The sequence below is a fragment of the Panthera onca genome, chromosome B3, assembly GCF_046562875.1.
Source record: "Panthera onca isolate mPanOnc1 chromosome B3, mPanOnc1 haplotype 2, whole genome shotgun sequence".
Classification (NCBI taxonomy): Eukaryota; Metazoa; Chordata; class Mammalia; order Carnivora; family Felidae; genus Panthera; species Panthera onca.
The window spans coordinates 59,342,282-59,362,597 of record NC_138344.1 but is presented as its reverse complement, the minus strand read 5'-3'; the positions used below and the strand labels follow the sequence as shown (position 1 = coordinate 59,362,597).

Here is a 20,316-nt window from a genome sequence, read left to right as displayed (position 1 = left end):
TTTTTAATTCACTTTTAATATTCTTCTAGAGAGCTTGTACATCCTTTACTTAGCTCACCTAATTGCCCTCCCTCTCAGCCACCATCCATCCCTCCATCCCTCCATCCAGTTCTGAGCACTTACTGTGCCAGGCACTGTCATGGGTTCTGGGAATACAGAAGGGAACAAAACTGAGTCCCTACTCTTAATGGAGTTTACATTCTAGTGGGGAGAGACAGATACAAAACACTAACAAAACAATAATGATTTACTGAGTGCATGTTGTGAGCCACACATTGTACTGTGTTTTTTTGTTTCATTTTATTTTGTTGTCCTAACTAGGCTCCACGTCCAACATGGGCCTCAAACTTACAACTCTGAGATCAGGAGTCATACATTCTACCAACTGAGCCATCCAGGCACCACCACACTGTACTGTTGAACACGTACTGTCTCATGCAGTCCTCACAGTGACTCTGAGGTGACTACTGTTTTTATTGTGCTTCATAGATGAAGAAACTGACTGACTGCAGAGACTGTTGCTTGCTTGGTCACACAGCTACTTAAAGAACAACCTAGAATTTATACCCAGTTCTTTTTGATTCCTTGGTCTGGGGTCAGCAAACTATGGCCTGCCACCAGAGTTTCCAATGAAATAAGGCAAAATTTTAGGGGCACCTGGATGACTCAGTCAGTTAAGCATCTGACTTTAGTTCAGGTCATGAGTTCGAGTCCCACACAGGGCTCTCTACTGTCATCATGGAGCCTGCTTCAGATCCTCTGTCCCCTTCTCTCTGTCCCTCCCCCCCTCAAAAAATAAATAAACTTTAAAAAACAAAAAAAAATTTTTATTGGAATGCAGCCATACTCATTCATTTAGGTATCGTCTCTGGCTGCGTTCACACTGCAAAGACAGAACCGAGCAGTTATGACAGAGACCATATGGTACACAATGTCTAAAATACTTACTATTTATAGAAAAAGCTTGCCAGTCCATCTTAGCCTAAGCTAGGCTCAAGTGATATTCATTGAAGGAATAAATGACCTATAAACTCCATTCATGAAGAGATTCATTCATTCCATTAACATTTTTTTTTTTTTTTGAGCACCTGCTCAAACACATGTCAGGCAGCTTTGTTTCCTTAGAAGGTGGGGCCCCATTTGCACTCAGTTTCTTTCTATTATTTGATCTTTCCAGAGTTCATACACCTGCGGTCCCTGTTAAACGCTAAATCTGGTGCCTAATCCCCATTTTCTCTGCCTTGTCTCTAGCTCAGACAAGAAAATCTATTTATTACTTTACAAAATGACAAAAGAGATTAATCAGGATTTGGCAACTAAATTTATCATCTGGGAAGAGTCCAAGAGATAAATTGAAGCACAGTTCTTTACTCCCTATTTCATCCCCTCCTCTCAGTCTGCCTTTATGGGAATAGCTGAGATGGCATTGAAATTTAGGACCAATATCGCTAGGAAAAAACACTGACAGCTAAATTGGCTTGGCAGAAAGGTGGCATGGAGGACTTTAAGCCAGGAATGAATTATGGGTAATTAGTGAGGCTGGGGCAGGTACCCACTTTCTCAAGATCAGCAGAGACATGAATGAGGAGAAAGATGCGGCTAATTCCAAGGCCTCCACAGAATGCCTTGGGGAAGGGGAGGCACAAAGACTCTAAATCAGGCCCAGGCATTCTGAGGTTCACACCCCCAACAATGCTTGGAAGATGTATTCTAGGGAAGGAAGGTTGGTGAGGTGGAGAGCAAGGGGAAAACAGTCAAGGATGCTCAGCACAGATGTATGCAGAAGCAGGGGAGCTTCAGTGCCTTTGTCTGTGCCTTTGAAGTTGGCTGACTTGGAGAGAGGCCTGGACTTGGTCCCCATGCTGTACCATGAGGACTTGGATGACTGATTACCAGGGATGGCTTTCTCTCTGAATCCTCAAAAGTTAGCTCCTTAAGTGTTAGGATTCTAGCTGGTAGGGGAAAAGGACAGAGGAGGAGTAGGGATTATCAGAAAAATACCTTTTTCACCTCAGCAAAGGAGAAAAGCCAGAACTAATTGTACTCGTGTCCCATGCAGAGCCCTTGGGGTGCACGGACCACGTAATCAATCTGGCAGTCTCTGCTCAGTGCAAGCCTTGCTGGCGGGGGTGGGGGTGGTGGTGGTGGTGGTGTATTACTAAGTGCAAGATCCCAGTGTAGTGGTCAGTTCTCCCAACAATTCTAGGTGGTAGATGTTACTCTTCTCATTTTATAAATAAGGGGTCTGAAGGTCAGACAGATTAAATATCTTATGTCCAAGGCCACAGAGCCAAGAAGTGACAGAAATAGGATCTGAGCTTCCAGGTCTATGCTTCTTCTTGGGCAGGAGAGTCTGTACATTAGTATTATGTAATAACATTTGACTTAGAAAATTGTGTAAAGAGCTCCTCCTAAGGGCCAAGATAACCATGTGTTTTTGCCCTTTAATCAAATCAGAAAGCCATGTGTCTGCTGTGTTCTTACTGGCAGCTCACTGAGTTGTTAGAATAATCCCTGTCATCCCCACTGTTGGTCTAGTGAGGTGGAAACCAGACGATCCTGATGTGTGGTGTTAGGAGGCAAGGTGCTGGGTTCTCAAGAAAGGTGTGTTAAATTTGTCCAGACACATGGACTGGAGTGTGGACTTCTGGGTCGGCCCTGGCACCATCACCTCTTTTGGCAGGAAAGCAGGGAGCAGGGGGAGTGGGGAGGGGCTGGGACAGGCTCAGAGTGAGGTAAATCCTCTGGGGGTCCTGAGCAGGGCAGGCTAGTGCTTTGCCAAAAGTCCTCTCTGTTTAAGTTGTCATTCATAGGGGTTCTACCCTTACTCTCCTCTAAAATACACTCTCTCTCTACAAGATTTCTCCTGTCATGTGGATGAGCTTGGTTTTCAGAAGCAAAGTAGAGCCACGTCCAGTTCCACGTGGACAATCAGAACTTGCAGTTCGTTCGTTCCTTCCCTCCTTCCTTTTTTTTCCCTTTCTTCCTTCCTTCCTTCCTTTCCTTCCTTCCTTCTTTCCTTTCCTTTCCTTTCCTTCCTTCCTTCCTTCCTTCCTTCCTTCCTTCCTTCCTTTCCTTCCTTCCTTTCCTTCCTTCCATCTCTCCCTCCTCCCTCCCTTCTTTCCTCTTCTTTTCTTTCAAATTTATTTTAGAGAGAGAGTGTAAGTGGGGGAGAGGGGCAGAGGGAAAGAGAGAGTATCTCAAGCAGGTTCCATGCTCAGCACAGAGCCCAATGTGGGGCTTGGTCTCACAAACCATGAGATCATGACCTGAGCCAAAATCAAAGGTCAGACACTTAACTGACCGAGACACCCAGGTGCCCCAAACCTGCAGTTTCTGTGCCCAGTAAGGAGCATGAGGTTTGGTTCTAACTACACATTTCACTGGCCCCAGTGCTTCAAAGTTGGTGCGTACGCACTGTCCCAAACATCCAAAGCAAACAACATTCCTCATGCTTCCAACTCCACTGCAAGACTCCCCCCACCCTCCACTGGGACCCATGTGAAGAAGCCACTTTTCCTCCCTGTCCTACTTCTGTGCTTCCTTTGTATTACTTAGTCCTGTTTCTTGCCCTCTTCTCTCCCCCTTTCCTCGTTTTCCTTCTCAGAGAAACTTCAGCTCCTTTTATCTGATATAAAACTAGGGACACACTCTTCGGAACAGGAAGTGAACATAGGTCCATATTCTTTCTTCCTCCCTTCTTCCCTCCTCTTTCCTTTCTTCGGAATTCCCCCAAGCAGTTCAGGATCTGGAAGTAGATCGCAAGGCCTTATAGGACAGAGTCTATATAACTGGCATCAGCCTCATCCAAATTTCTGTGGTGTCCAAGGTTTGGGGAATTGCGGGGAGAGTTGGCAGAGCTGTCTCCTCAGTTCTAGGATTCCCTGGCATCACCTCTTGACCTCAGGCCCCAATCTCTACAAGGTAACATCAACATTTTGCTAATGTCAAAATTAGATATTTCTCATATAAAAGTTAAGGATCCTCGTTACAGAGCATTCCTGGATCTTGGATGTAAGACTTTCAGAGAGAATGTGACTCATATACACAAAACCCTGGTGAAGATTTGAAGCTCCTATTCATTGACCCTCTTGTAGGATAATGTGGGCACAAAAGTTCCTTCTCATCCTCGAGTGGTGCTGGATGAGATAGGATTCATTCCATGCAGCTGTCTGCCTGCCACAGAGCATGATCCCCACAATGAAGAGTTTATCACGGACCTGATCCATTAGCACACTGGGGTTTATCCACTTGGATTTAAAGTCTTCAGTATTTCCCAGCTTATTTTTCAGTGTCCTACTTCGGCATTTCTCAAGTACATTAGGCCACTGGAGTCTATTTCAATCCCCTAAGAAAGCAACCTGCCCTCTCGAAAAACATCCATGGGGGCCACATCCTTGGTAAAAGAAAAAAAAAAATGCTTTTGATTAAATAGTTACTCCAGATCCCTTTGTTGATGACTAGTTTCTTTTTTTTTTAAGTTTATTTTTATTTATTTTGAGAGAGAGAGAGAGAGAGCAAGCAAGCAGAGGAAGGGCAGAGAGAAAGAGGGAGAGAGAGAATCCTAAGCAGTCTCTGTGCTGTCAGTGCAGAGCCTGATGCGAGGCTCGATCCCATGAACTGTGAGATCATGACGTGAGCTGATACCAAGAGTCAGATACTTAACTGATTAAGCCACCCAGGCGCCCCTGTAGATGACTAGTTTAAAATGAATACTACGTGGCAATGAGAAAAAATGAAATATGGCCTTTTGTAGCAACATGGATGGAACTGGAGAGTGTGATGCTAAGTGAAATAAGCCATACAGAGAAAGACAGATACCATATGGTTTCACTCTTATGTGGATCCTGAGAAACGTAACAGAAACCCATGGGGGAGGGGAAGGAAAAAAAAAAAAAAAAGAGGTTAGAGTGGGAGAGAGCCAAAGCATAAGAGACTGTTAAAAACTGAGAACAAACTGAGGGTTGATGGGGGGTGGGAGGGAGGGCAGGGTGGGAGGGAGGGCAGGGTGGGTGATGGGTATTGAGGAGGGCACCTTTTGGGATGAGCACTGGGTGTTGTATGGAAACCAATTTGACAGTAAATTTCATATATTAAAAAAAAAAAAAAATAAATAAATAAATAAATAAAATGAAGTATTCACACTTCTTGAAGAAAAGAAGCTCACTCCATTCCAGTTCTACTGAGGGGGGTGAGTAAAGAAAGCACGTGGAAATGAAATACAGAAGAGGTAAGGTTATATTTAGGAAGATTCCTTGTTCATAAGAGATAGAAGCTTCCAAAATAGAGGATCTAAGAGGTTCCAGTGCCTCTTTCCTATCCTCCCCAACAGATCTGAGTGGCTGAGGGAAGTTCAGCCTTACCTGGTTATTTCTTCTTTCAGCGCAGCAGGATCTGCAGGGTAAAACTTCACGCGGAAACACATGGTGAATGGAGGCTGCGCTGCAGAGACAAAGATGTGCCCATTAGGAAACACCCTCCCCAGAGGACGACTGGACTTCCCTCCCCACGGGGACGCACAGCCTCTTGAACCATCCTAAGAGGATCCTCACATGTTTAGGGCCAGCTCACAGTCAGAACAGTGGATAGTCACCAAGACTTACTATCAGTGGGAGGTTTTGTCCCACCCTCCCCAGGGGTGAGGCTTCCCATCTTCTCATGAATACTTACATCTCAATTGCTTCACCACAGACTTTGTGAACTCCAACCAATGCTAAAACAGAGAACACAGAAGAAGAAAACACTAATGAGAGAAGCAGTGTCAACTATAACTTGTTTTACCCAATTTCAGTGACTGGACGGATTGTAGCCCAGGGTGAAAGCAGCACAAAAGCTTGTGACATGTAGGCTTGGAGAGTAGAGAGTGATAGCGTTTTCTGAAGTAAGTTCCCCATGGAAGCAGCTGTGAACGGGGAAGAGTTCCAGCTTCAGATGCCATTTCTGGGCCTCCCCAGCAATGCTGCCTTCCAAAGCAGGGTGCCAAAGCTCTGAGCCATATTTCTGGCACAGCAGTAGGCACAAGTGAATGCACGTATGTGTAATGGGGACAAAACCCCACCTGGGTTGGACAGGGAAATGCTGACTTCAGTGGGTTGTGTGTGTTTATGTTGTGTGCCAGCTATTTTTTGGCAGAGGTGGGTGGGCAGTAGGGACAGAGGCTACTGGTCATGGCTCTAGAAAGTATTAACAGGTGGAATTTCATACATGGTGAGAAAGCAGGGATGGCTGGTGTATACTCCATCTTTGTTTGAGCAACATCTTGCCAGCCCTTGTGTTACAGCATACATACTCAGGATTCCTTGGCATCCAGGGATGTTTAAAGTCTCAGTCTCATAAGATAACTAACCACAACCAATGTGTAGGATAGTACTGTATTTCCCTTGGATTTTCATAGAGGAAGGATATAGTAGAAATACATTTTTTCCCATGGAACTTACATTTGCAGGAAGGAAGCAGTGAGACCATTCTGTATCTATTTCCCAGTTCTACATAGATGCTTCACACAATGCATTATGGATGCTTGTTGCTTTTATGCTAATCAGGAAACTTTGACAGTTTGCAGAGAGCTATGACTGCTGTTAAGTGGGATTTGATTATCTGGAAGTAGACTAAAACCACTAGCCTTAAGCTCTGGGAAGGCAGAAAACTATGTCATCCACCGATGCCTAGGATAGTGTTCAATGGATAGCCGTCAAACAGACGATGGAAGCCCGTCCACATCTTCCTCTCTTCTGGCTACTTCCATTTAGTGTAACATCTTGGCAGAGTCCTCCCTCTGGCAGGAAAGCAGCCAGGGCCATGCAGACAGCATCCTGGCCTCCCGCGATTCCCAGCTCTCACCTTCTGGGCTGGGCTGTGGGTCATGCAGTTAATGGACCCACTAAGAGCCCGTTCTTCCGTCAGCTCCACATGGATAATCTGGGCTGACATTCTGCTCTCTTGCTTCCTCTGATCTGAGTTCCCACGAGGCTGGCAACTCATTATAGCCACTCAATGTGGTTAAGAGGTCCTTCTCACATTACAAGGCCCACCGCGGCTCGGCTTCCCAGGGAAGCAAAGGCAAGAGATGAAATTGCATGGAAACAACTGGGGTTCCAGGCTGAGCCTATGAAGGCAGAGGAGGCCCGTCTGACCGGAGCACATCAGAACTGTGTACGGCAAGAAGAACACAGCAAGTGTCTGGGGCTCAGTAAACAGAATGCCCCCAGGCACCTGACTGATAGATTAAAATAAAGAAACAAAGGAAGACAGAAACTACAAGGAAAGGCTATGAGATGCACTCTCAGCAGAAGGCAGGTGGAGCTGAATAACAAAAAGTCTATTCCTCTTGGCAAGAGCTGAGGAGGACTTTGGTCTGCACTGCAGTGAGGGCTCCAGAAAGGAGAGGCTGGAGGAGACAGGAGAGGGGTGGGAAGGCAGGGGAAAGCCCTCACAGCTTGTCCAAGAGCTTTTGACAGTCTGAAAGAGAAATCAGAAAAACCAGGATTCCAAAAATATGGTGACGGTTACAGTTACCTTTTGTAGCAGTCTGGCTAAATCTGGGTCCCAGAATTACTGGCAAACTGATAGATAACATGAGGCTGGGAGCAAGGGTCAGGAGAAGAGAAAAGAAAGTTCAGAGGGGAGTTTCCGTCTGTATTTGGGTCATTGGGACAGTGTGGCACAATCTTCAGGCTCTGGAGGCTTGAAAGGGTGCCTCCACCTTGAAAGGAGAGGCTGAAAGCAGGCTGGGGCCCTGGGCCTGAGCCAGGAATAGGGGAAAGGGGAAGTGAGGGCATCTCCTCCAGGGGGACCAGGAGAATCCCCAGACCCCCATGGGGACCCGTGCAGAGCAAGCACTGATGGGGTCAATGTGAGCTTTGGTTCTGCTACCCCAGGGTAGGAGGTTTATTTTAGGATCTCACACCCTAAGAGAGCGGGGAGCTTACCTGCTCTGTCTCTACCATGAGTCAGTAGATCTAGAATGATAATTTTCCCACAACTCTCAAGCACTCTCTCAAGCCTTAACCCCTGAGCCATCACACAACTTCAGAAACTATCAGGTATGATGAATTCAGCATGGAGCCTTAGAAACCACACAGACTCTGGCATCAGACAGCTCTGAGATGGAGACTGGCACTGCCATCTGCTTTGGGCAAGTTACTTAACCTGAGATTTTATTTACTCATTCAGAGAATGGATATCTGAGTTGTGGATACTCATCTCATCTGTGTTAAGGATTAAAGAACATATGTGAAGCTCTTAGCTCAGTGCCTGATACAACTCGGTGCCCAGTAACATCGGCTGAAAGACCTAGTGCAGAGCGCTGCACACAGTTGCCACTCCATACATGTTAATTTCTCCTCTCCCCCATTTCTTCATATTTCTGTCTCCTCCTGCTTTTGATCTTTATTACCTCCATATACTCTCTTATATGTCTCAAGTACATTCTGACCTAACTAGAAAATAATGAGCATGGTACACTTTGTCCTTTTTTCTTCATAAGCTGCTCTCTTTGGGAGACAAAGAGAACTTGGGGTAACCGGGTTTCCTTCTTAAGGAGAAACAGCTCAGACCAAAAAAACAAAAACAAGAACAAAAACAAAACAACAACAAGAAAACCCCTTGTAAAAACAGCCCATTATTATATAGTGAATGGACACGTACAGCATGTGAGGACATGTAGCATCCTGGTGTCATGGCACTTTTGGGGTCTTATACTATGGCCCAGAGCTAAGGACAGTATTTAGGTCAAGACAGTAGAGCCTTTATATGGAGAGGGGCTGACCTTGACACTGCTCAAAATTCTGCAGAGCCAGGAGGACCAAAATATGTCAGTGAAGAGGTCAGGACTTGTTGAAGGAAAGGAATACAGTCCTTTGGATTCTTTCCTTAAGCTAATGTGTCCAGTATAAAATTCTAAATGTGACCTGGAGACACAGTGGCTCAGAGCATCAAAGAACAAAACAGCACTTGACTCTGGCATGAGGAGGGGCGGATGCATTCATTCGTTATCTGAGGTCCTGGGTACTGTTGCGGGGCTGTGTCTTCTGGGGTTCCAAGGCCCCCGTGACAACAGAGATGGAGCCCATGTTTGGAACTGTGAAGAAAATCAGTGGACTCATGAAAAGGGGGGCGGCCCTCTGGGATTCGTGTTGATAATGTCTTTGGAGGATGGCAGACCAGAGTAGGGGGTGGGCAGGGGTATAGCAAAGGGTGATGCTTCTGCATACTTTCCCACTTCGAGGGGGTCCCGGAGACTATATGCCCACAGAAATAAAGGGCTGATGAAGAGAAGTTAGAGGAGCTGCAAGTTTCTGCTAGTGGAACATCTGGGCGAGTGGAGGGGAAAATTTTGGCATTATAAACCATTAACCCACACACTCATCATTCCTTCGGCAAATATTTACTGAATATCCACTACATTCTAGGCCCTCTGCTAGTTCTACGGGATATAGTGATGATGAGAGCAAGTCCACACACTCATGGGATTTACATTTTTGCAGGGAACACAGGTTTTCAAACAGGCAGCCACAGCATGGTGTAAATGCTACAATAGGGGTAGTACAGGGCACATGGGGGCACACAGGAACGGCCCCTCGTTCGGAGTGTTGATTAGGGAAGAATCCCTGGAAGAAGTGGGGAAGAAGTGAGGAAGTGAAGAAGAAGTGAGAGTCTAAGCTGAGACATTACATGTGAGGAATTAGCCAGAAGAAAAGCATGGAGTATGGAGACGTGAAGCCAGGGAGAAGAAAAGTTCCAGGCAGGGGGACTGTACAGGTGAAGGCTCTATAAAGAGAGGATGGTGTTGGAGGAAACAGGTCAGGGGAGATGAAGCTGGAGAGGGAGGCTGGGGCCTGGGGGTAATGGACTTGCTTTCCTATCTGTCTGGAATGTGCCCTGTGTCTATAGAGCCACATATGTTGTGTGCATCAAAATGAGTACTACAGCGTTTGCAAGGCATTGGAAGGCCCATGTCAGTTCAGTTATCTTTCTGTTCTGCCCCCACTAGATTGGCGTGGCACTTTAGGTGAGGCCCTTCCTAACTGGAACAGGGTGGTTCAGCTCGTTTACTAGAAAGCAGGCAGGAGAGGTTCAGCCTGTGACCTATGCTCCAAGATCATGACCCAGCCCAGCTGCTCTGCCTCCAACTGGACAACTTTGGGCAAATCACTTCAACCCTCTGGGCTGCCATTTCAGCATCTGTGAAACAACAGGCCACACTAGGTGAGCTTCCATATCTAATACGGTGATCTGAAGAGATGACACCCAACTGCAGGGCCCGGCTGGTCCCTGACTCTTGAGGCTAAAATCATGAGTATGAATGGCAGTTCAAGGACTCAGCCTACTGACAAATCCTCTCCTCCATTTGTGCTTTGAATATTGACTTACCCGCTGCTTATCTGGGTCCACAAAGCGGATCCCAAAATAGTCTTTCTCAAGAAGGTTCAGGTGGTGGCAAAGAAGGTCAAACAGGTACTGGCCTTTGGCATCTCTCTGCAAAGAAAGCAAGCTCCATTGAGAAATGATAGTGCTTCTTCAGTGTAACTGTGTTTTGATTGTCATTAAAGATCATCTAGGGGCACCTGGCTGGCTCAGTTGGTAGAGCATCCGATTTTTGATCTCAGGATCGAGAGTTCAAGCCCTATGATGGGCCTAGAGGTTACTTAAAAAAAATCATCTACAAGTTGGATGAGGATGTGAAAAGGGCATGTGTCTGTAATGATGTCCTCCATATTGTGATGTGTTAGATAGTCTCTAGAGTTCTGAAGCTCTTAGCACCTAGAAGGAGCCGAAGAGCCCTTCCTTCCACAAAGATGTCACAGAAGTCAGAGGAGAGTCAGGGAAGCCCAGTTCCAATCTCAATGCACAAAGCTTTCCTGAACAAGTGGGAGCAGGGAAAGTCAGTGTGGAATACACAGAGTCCAGCTGGCCCTGCCTCTAAAGTAGATCTTGAATCCACCCACTTCTCTCCATTCCTATTACCAACTTCATGGTCAAGCCACCACCATCTCTCAATGTGCTCTCTCCATACAGCACAGTGATTGTGATTTAGACAAGCTACCTTTTTTTGCTGAATATGTAACAAAGGCATACCAATATATTCAAACATACAAAAGGAGACACTGTGAAGAGTAGGCCTCCCGTCCACCCTGTGTCTCAGTTTCCCTCCCCAGAAGCAACTCCTTGTATATCCTTTTTAAAAAATATTTTTGAGAGAGAGAGAGAGGGAGGGAGAGAGGGACAGAAAGAGAGAGTGCAAGCAGAGCAGTGGCAGAGAGAGAAGAAGAGACAGAATGTGAAGCAGGCTCCAGGCTGTGAGCTATCAGCACAGAGCCTGATGTGGGTCGTCAACCCATGAGCCATGAGATCATGACCTGAGCCAAAGTTGGACACTCAACTGACTGAGCCACCCAGGTGCCTCTCCTTGTGTATACTTAACGTAGGATTTTACACTTTTATACACAGGCAAGCCTATACACACACACACACACACACACACACACACACACACACACACACATATAATCACTTTCAAAAATATAGTGGCAGTATATTTTATGCTGTATTCTATTTCTTGTTTTTTTTGCTTCTTAGGGTATCCTGTGAATCTTTCTCTGGCAGTACATACAGACCTGCCTCATAGTCTTTAACTGCTGCAGACCACTGGGATGAACCTACATGTACTTGACCCGGCCCCATATCAATGGAATTTGTTTCTAATCTGCTATTACAAACAACGAGGCAGTGAGTACACAGTGATCTTTAATTAGGTTGCCACTCTTGCTTAATACAGTCAGTGGCTTCCCATTGCTCTCAGAATAAAACCTAAACTCTGACCACAGGCTCTATACACCCTAGCTCTTACCTCCTGTGAACTCCTCCCAAGTCCTTCTTCTCACTGCTCTCTGGCCACGGCCTTTCTTCCTGATGCTCCAAGGATTTTCCCCGTGTCTCCATATGCTCTCTGCCTGGACTGCAGCTCTTCCAATGGTTATTCCTTCCCTCCTTGAGGTTTCAGCTCTAATGTCCTTTCTCTAGAGAGGTCTTTCCCCTACAGAAGGGCCTCTCCCAGTTACCATCTCATTTATCCTGTTTATTCCCTTCATGGGACTTACGACAATCTGTAATTATCTTATTGATTTACTTGTTTATTATCTGCTCCCTTTCTAGACTGTCATTTTCATGAAGGCAGGAGCCGTCCCCCAGAACCTAGCTGGTGGCTAGGTCCTCAACAATTATTCACTAAATAAGCTAATGACTGAAGGACTAGAAGGTAGGGGGTTGGCTAAATTTTTCACAAAACGTGAGGAAATTAGGCCATTTCTAAACCTTTAACTTCTCCTTCAGGGACATGCCTCAGTATCCGGGATGAGCTGGGAGCAGAATGACTTGTGGAAAACTGTCAGAATATCTGCAGCTCTGCAGGATGGCAGTCTCTAGGCCTATCCCCAGGGGTCTCTGCAGCTCAGCTCAGACGGTGGCCTCTGGTGGGACCATGTCTCATTTTGCATCCAAAACCAAGGTCATCTTATAAGGTCCAAAGTATCTCACCTGTGTAAAGGCCAAAGGGCCCAGTGCTGCTCCAAGAAAGGGCAGACCTTTATGACCTCCACGCAATGTTTACTTCTCACCTCTTCCCCTTCCGCTGGCTCATCCTATACTTTCCAGGAGAAGTAGGGCAGGAGATCAGTTCTCTCAGCAAATATCTTAAGAAGCTTATCCTTGTAGGATTGGAAGGAAGAGAGAGTGGACAGCTCAACAAAGGAAGGCTGTACCAGGTGGGCATCTCCCCACCTTTTCTGCTGGCCCTGCACTCCTTCCTAACACAGTCCCAAGGCAGCCATCCCGATTCTTACACCCTTTGATTTCTCACCAAAAAGAGCTACTCTCAAGGCAGACTTATGAATCATGCTGGGATCTTTGGGTGGTGCGCTACAAACCAGGTCTTTCAAAAGACTCTATCAACAACAGTCTTTTGGGGCAAGGGCTGCCAATGATTTCCTCATTTACACCCCAGAGTGTGGGGAGAGCTTAAACTCCTTCCTAAAATTCTTCTGGGAGGAGAGGAAATATGTTTAACTCTATCCCAAGTGGCATATCCTGTACTATTATCTCTCTCAGAGCAATTGAAATGGAATATTAAGAAACAGTGGTATACTGTGAATATTTTTCTCCACACATTTTACTTTGCACCAAATGGCTACTTCCTGGTGGTCAGCTCAGGTGAGTTTTAGTGGCTAAAGGAGTTCACTTCCATCTGTACAGCAACCGTATTAGCAGGGGCCTGGGGCAGCCATGGGGAAAATGTGCTTGTGTGATAGAAATCAAAAGAACTTTTACATATTTTTTATAAAGTATTTATTATTAATTAATTTATTTATTTACAAGAGAGAAAGAGTATGTGCAAGCAGGGGGAAAGGGGCAGAGGGATAGAGAGATAGAGAGAGAGAGAGGAGGAGAGAGAGAATCCCAAGTGGGCTCCATGCTTAGCACAGAGCCCAATGCAGGGCTCAATCCCACGACCCTTGGATCATGACCTGAGCCAAAACCAAGAGTCAGACACTCAACCAACTGAACCACCCAGGCGCCCCAAATCACAAGAACTTTTAACAAGAATCATGTCTTCCATGAAAACAACTGGTTCTTATGAGTTGGCAGCTTGAATACACTGGTAGGGACCTTAGGTGGCAATAACTTTAAATTCAATAGATCCAAACTCAGAGTTCTCCACTTCACAGAAAAAAAAAAAAAAAGCAAGAATAGCTTTTCTCATCAGATAATTATGAAAAAGAAATCCTAGTATACCTCCCTTATCTCCAGAGAAAAAGATCTTGCTCTTGTTATTTTCCAGCATCTGGTGAGACCCCTACTCCTGGCCATGAAGTCAGAATTCTTTCAGGTTCCCATTTACCAGTGGTAGATGCATGGGTTTGAGCTACAAAGCTCTTATGATGATTAATGAAGAAAATCATCTTCCTTTGCTGTTTCTCCAAGGCCGGAGGGTAGGAGGTTTGGGGAATGGAACAGAGTTCCTTGTTATGGCAGAATTCCATCAAGTTCAATTCCCAGCAGAAACACAAAGGCAGAATCAACTCAGAGCACTGCTGGGGCATCTTTCACAGAGGGTTGCAACCTGCCCCTCTCTTGGAGCACTCACGCCAGTGGCTGGCAGAGTGGCCTGAGGTAGCCTTTGGGTAGAGAGTCACATTCAGCTGAACCACCATGGTGGGCTCCCTACAATAAGCCATTGGCAGGGGCAAGTTTAAGAATTTTAAACTTTCTGGCCTTGTACTTTCAGATGCCAGCCAGCTGTTTCCTAGAATGCTCTCTTTTTGATCACCCTGCACTAGGTCTGGGGCTTTCTGGAATATTCTGTGGCAGCCAAGTCTTCTCTTTTGGTGAGATGGCAAAGTCCAGTGAGTTCTGTCTTCTTTTCCCTTTGCCTGCAGTGGCCCTGACGCTACAAGCTAAACTGTGTGTTGTGTGCTTAATGTTGTGCCATTGATTAAGCTGGAGAAACAGGCACTTGCGTTGACAGGTGATTACTGTTTAGTCACAAAGTCAGGGCTCCAAGCCTGAGGAAGTTTATCTTCAGGACATGTGAGCTGAGGTAGAGCACCCAAATCCTGCTAACCTCTGAGGTTATTCTCTTCCCAAAGATATTATTGGGTTAAAATAACTTACTCAGCATCCATTTAAAAAATAAATTTGTATTTTGTAAACCACAATAGTACCTATTTGAAAATAATACTAGCAGTACTTGAAAATAATAGCGGATATACATGCAACCCATTTACGCTCTCTGAATGGTGTGCGGAATGATTGATGAATCCCTTAGAATCATCCTGCAACTCTCAGGTTGGGAGAATTCATATTCTTGCTCTTTCCTGGAGTGCCTGGCTTTTATTCTCTATTCTTTAGGGAAGAGACTGAGGCAGCATGCAGTGGGCCAGTGACCTAAACTATTCAAGGTTAATTGCCTTTTCTGACTCATAATCAATAACTTTGGACAGGAGAGCAGCTTTATTTTTTATTAAAATTTTTTTAATTTTTTAATTTTTTTGAGAGAGAGAGAGCATGAGCAGGGGAGAGGGGCAGAGAGAGAGAGAGAGAGAGAGAGAATGCCAAGCAGGCTTCACACTCAGTGTGGAGCCCAATGCAGGGCTTGAGCCCACAACCCTGGGACAATGACCTGACTCAAAATCAAGAGTCAGACACTGAACTGACTGAGCCACCCAGACACCCTGAGAGCACCTTTATTTTAACCCATCATATGGTCAATCCCAGGGACTCTGGCATAGTGCACCCTGATCAGAGCGGCTGACATGTAGAACACCCCCCCCGCCTCCCCCCACCATTAGGCCTCACCTCATTGAATCAGCCTACTTGTAAGGCAGGGAGATTTTAAGTGTGAGCTATGTGAGTCTTGAGTCTTGAAGAGGGCAAGAGCGATCATAACTCAGACCCTGGACCACATGTTATTAAAGAAGAGCTGGCCATGGTTTCATGGGCCTGTAGAGAAGGCAGAGGTGAGATGGAGAGAAGTAGGCAGTGGGCACACGCGGTCCAAAAGCACAAGAACCCAGGGGTGTCGAGAGGCCATGCCAAGGAAAGGGGTGCCTAGAGGAGTGGGTAACAGCTGCACTTGGTCTTCAGGGAAGTGACAGGGAAGGGTGAGGCAGCAGGGACTGGATGGCATTGCAGCCTCTGTTCTAGCTTAACTTTATATTTAAACTTCTTGTAGGCCAAAGAAAGACTGCTTTCTTTGTCAGTGTCCTCTGAAGGCATGTGTGTGTTGAGGTCTGCCAGGTTCGGGGGCAGATGATGTGTACTGCACTTTAACGTCACAGAGGAACAGCCACATCAGCTCATCTTCTCAGGGCCACGGCATGAATAAACTGAGCCAAAAAGTGTGAACCAATTACTGGGGTACAGTCCTGCCCTTGTGTTCACACATTACACCCAGTCCAGCTTTCTGCTGGAGGGAGGATAAGGGGTGCAATGCTAACAGCAGGGCCCCAGATTTCTTAACCTCAGCATCTTCCACTCTAATTTACATTTTCTTTGAAGGGAAGGAACCCCTGCTGAGCTCCTGGCTCTGGAGCCCACTTTTCTTCCTTAGTCGTAAACCAACAAAATCTGTCCAGGACCTGCTGAGGCTGCAGCTAGAAAAGCAGCCAAGCTCCCTCTGGAAGAAGATGGAGGAGCTCATTCCAGGGAGAAATGCAGCCATACCGTCTTTGCAGCAGGTTGCCCCCAATGCAGCAGAGCCAGCAGTGAGCCCCACTTGGGCATGCTTTCAGCACCTTATTCTCAGAGGAGACAGACTCCGGAACTCGGGAGTTAGGCCAGGAAGGATGGGGCCCATGAAAACAGTAAGCATCCATATTGGAGCGTCAGGAGCCATGCGGCCAGGAGAGCCATGTGTCCATGTGGCTCCTGGGGGAGAGGCCAGACCCCAAGTGGAGGAAATCAGAGTTCAGAAGAAGAGAACAAGTGCTCATCCTGACTCCTGCACCACTGACCTCACTTAATTCTTAATAAACATTCTTAATACAAATTCTTAGTAAACTTCCTGCCTCAATACCACCTCCCCCACATTCCACATGCAAACTGAGGGAGTCAGGGTGATTTTTACAATGCCAATAGATAGCTGTAGGTTCAGATGCCAGGCATGGTGCCTCGGGGAGCCCTGTTGGCTGTCCTTGCTTGGGTCAGAATACTGGCTTCACTCATCGCCACATGGTAGGGTAGGCAGAGGACATGCACATGGGGTGGGGAAAACACATTCAGTCTGGAGCATGGAGGTCACTGTGTGCAAGCAAATGTCATGGGAATGACTCTGTCAGCACAGATGGCCAAACCAGACTCAACAAGATCAATTAAGACCCTCTGAGCAGAACCTTCAAACCTGCTGTTGTACAGTTTGTAAGTGCAGGACTAACAAGAGGGCTAGACTTATCATCATCAATGATGATGCTTCATGAGTCAAGGCATCCTCATGTCTCTGTGGGTTCCTTGTGCCTAGTGAAGTTCCTGGAAAGGAAAAAAACTCTGAGCTGGGCCTGAAGAAAAGCGAATTCATCTGCCTTTCCCACAGTGAGACCACTCTTACAGTAATGTGACTCTTAGAGGCATCAATGTTTCTTGCTATCGATTGAATAAATTTTGGTTGTATTTTTCCAGCCAGTGCTGAATATCTCAGCGGACTAGTCATGTCACAGCTGCAGAATTACTGAAACCTCAGCCAGGCTTGTTAGAAAAAAGCTCAGTATTTTGTATTTTTGTACTTTGTACTTCTCTCTCTTACATACACACACACACACACACCCTTGTACAACTATTTCTCTCATAAAACGTTGCTTCAGATAACTTGTAAAGAAAGCCCAGCATTTTGGGGCAGACAGACCCCTCCTTGCTTCCAACCCTAAAGACAGTTTAACAAACAACTCATTTATTATGTCCGCACTCCCTCTCTTTTGCAAAGGGCAAATGCACATGCTGTTTGGCAAATCTGGGCATCTCTGGGGTTGTAGGGAGTGGCCTGGTTGGCCAGGGTCAGGAGAAATATGGCAAGCTCAGCAATCTAACTGATTCTCCTAACCCTGTAGCAATTGCTTCAATTTCCCTCTCAGCAGAAAACTGTTTATTTGTCTGTACCAACAAGCATGATGGATTCTGAGCTGGATGGAGTCTATAAATGAAAGAGGCCAGGATTTCTGAATCTTGGTGCAGTCTCCCTTTCAATTATCCTATGGGTCACTCATGTTCCTTAGAAGTTGAGATGGAGGCAAAGGGAGCAAAGAGGGGAAGGGCTCTGGGGATGAGCACTAGGCTTGGAGTCAAGGCCCTGCTCTGCCACTTCTCAGCTTGTGACCTTACCAAGACCTGTCCCCTAATCTGTCTAAACTTTTGTTTCTTTATCTATAAAACAAGGTTAATACTGCATCTCTCAAAGGATTATTGGGAGGCTTAAAACAAGAGACATAATTTACATAAAAACTCTGTGTATTTTTCCTACCAAATTACTCTGCTTCCTGTGACCTCTCCTTTCTTTAGGCTGAGAGGGCTTGAATGTGACAAAGCCTCAGCAATGATACACAGCACTCATGCAACAGAAGCCAGTCTTCCCTGGATGAGAACGTTCGGGTGGGTTCTGGCTGTACATCCACCTGGGCAGTGTCCCCTAGCTTATGAGGATGGCCACCATTTAGGAAATCCGTACCACAGGACTCTCAAAGCATGGATTTGCATTTTCTCCATACCCCAAGGCCCTTTTATCAAGACTAGGTCAGAAGAAGAGTAGAAAATATCAAATATATGCTATCAACCCAAATCCCTCAGGGGCCTGGCAGTTTCTACTCAGTGCCATGGAGACAAAGGCAGAGCTTAGGTCATGCTGTTGATGTGCTCCTAACACTCGGGAAGGAGGAGCTGAGTGAGGTGGGGGATAAGATACGACATAATTCCAATAGCCACTGTACCTTTTAATGCCTGGCCATTAATTAGAACAAAAAGAGAAAACATTTGGCAAAATATATTTCATTAAATTAACCCAGAGCCTCTATCTCAAAAAAACCTAACTGGTTCTCTCTGGCATTAAAGCTAGGGGAGCTAACTGCTGTGTCAGACTCTTCCCCTTGGAATCCTCACATGACTGCCCCATCTGTGGGCATGTAAAGGGGGAGGGTTGGACAAGTAGAGCCCATAGCTCTCTGACTGGAGTCCTGAGTTCCCCAGAGCTCACTTAGCCACTCCTAGCCACTGGCTTTTCCAGCTAGGACAGACAGGGCAGGCTCACACCTCTCCTGAGAAGGACAGCCAGGGCCTCCCTTGAAAGGTCCCTCATCATGGCAGTGAGAACTCTGAGGTAGGGTTCCAGGGCCTAACTCTTGGTCTGTGGTCTCACTGATGGCACAGAGCAGCATCTAGGAGTGTCTTCCTTCCCAGCACCGAGTGGAAACAACCTCATTGGAACAACACAACTGGGCATCTCGAGGGGAGGAGACAGCTGGGGCCAGGGGCCAAATAGATGGCAAAGAGATGGTTTACTGTACAAGTGCTGAGGGCTGGGAAAGCAACACAACAAACCTCAATTCTCCCAACAGTGGCTGTCCCCATGGCAGAAGGGGATGAGGGGGCAAAGTAGGAGGTAGATGGCTAGCTCATGTAAAACTAGAGTTTCCTTAATAAACAACAAATTCAGGGGCGCCTGGGTGGCTCAGTTGGTTGAGCGTCCAACTTCAGCCTAGGTCATGATCTCACCGTTCCCAAGCTCGGGCCCCACGTCAGTCTCTATGCTGACAGCTCAGAGCCTGGAGCCTGTTTCAGATTCTGTGTGTCCCTCTCTCTCTCTGCCCTTCCCCCACTCGCACTCTGTCTCTCTCAAAAATAAAATATTAAATTTTTTTTAAAATAAACAACAATTTCAGAACCATACCATGCTCTAAACTAGCAGTTCTCAAACCTGAGCCTGCATCAGGATTGCACGGAGGGTCGTTAAAACATAATGCTGGGCCGCTCTCCTAGAGCTGCTGGTCCCATGGGTCTGGGGTGCAGCCTGATAATGTACATTTCTAACATGTTCCCAGGTGATGCCACTTGGGGCTGTGGGTTGGGTATCAGTGGACAAGATCAACCCTTCTCTAGCACCTACCTGTTGGTCCCAAGCAGCTCTGGGAGCAAAGACTGCAGGGATGAGGGAGGAAAAGGAAATATTTGAACTCTATCATGGCCCAGCTCTGGCAGCCCAGTTCACACTTGTGTTCAGCCCTCATGGCATCACATACCAACAGTAGCAACTTGAGAGCATTAGGCTTACAAGTTAAATACTACAGAGAACTCAGCTCCTTCCTGCCAGGTTTTCAAATTCTGCCTTTCATGACAGTGGTCAGTTGCCCAATTCTGCCTACAAAGTTCAAGTCCCCAATTACCATGTACTTTCAATGGCTAAGTAGCTCAAAACTCACTGCACTTTTGCCATGAACTAGATCATCGCAAATTAAAGCTGGCAGTTATCCTCAAACCTAATTCAGAGAACAAGCCCCTTCCCTACTGTCATTGGCAGGGAGTCTGTTTCAGAACATTTCTCCTCCTGGCCTCTAGGGTCTCTATGAGGTGGGCTGGGAGCTGTCCCAGACCTATGCTGCTGCCTTCCCTCTGTTCCTGTGCTCCTCTAGTTTCCCAGTTAGACTCGCATCTTGGCTGCCATGACCAGCCTTCTTCCTCTCTCCCAGGAGAGGATCCAGCTGGCCCTCCATAGTGGGTGGGGAAATGAGTGGGTATAGAAAATGTGCCCCGAAGTTGCTATTCCATGCCAAGGAGGCAAGTCTT

The 20,316-nt window shown here is 46.4% G+C and overlaps 1 protein-coding gene across 7 annotated transcripts in view; it reads right to left on the bottom strand.

Moving 5' to 3' along the window:
* FRMD5 (FERM domain containing 5) overlaps window positions 1-20,316 on the bottom strand; it is a 328,234-nt gene that overhangs the window by 34,550 nt on the left and 273,368 nt on the right. For 5 of the 7 annotated variants that reach the window (XM_060618708.3, XM_060618707.2, XM_060618704.3 and 2 more), the window contains exons 2-4: window positions 10,372-10,476; window positions 5,671-5,713; window positions 5,364-5,442 (exon numbers count right to left, since the gene is read on the bottom strand). In XM_060618708.3, the coding sequence (XP_060474691.1) occupies window positions 5,364-5,442; window positions 5,671-5,713; window positions 10,372-10,476 (227 nt within the window). The remainder of the gene's footprint in view (window positions 1-5,363; window positions 5,443-5,670; window positions 5,714-10,371; window positions 10,477-20,316) is intronic. The other 2 variants (XM_060618711.2, XM_060618706.3) reach the window with 1 other exon arrangement.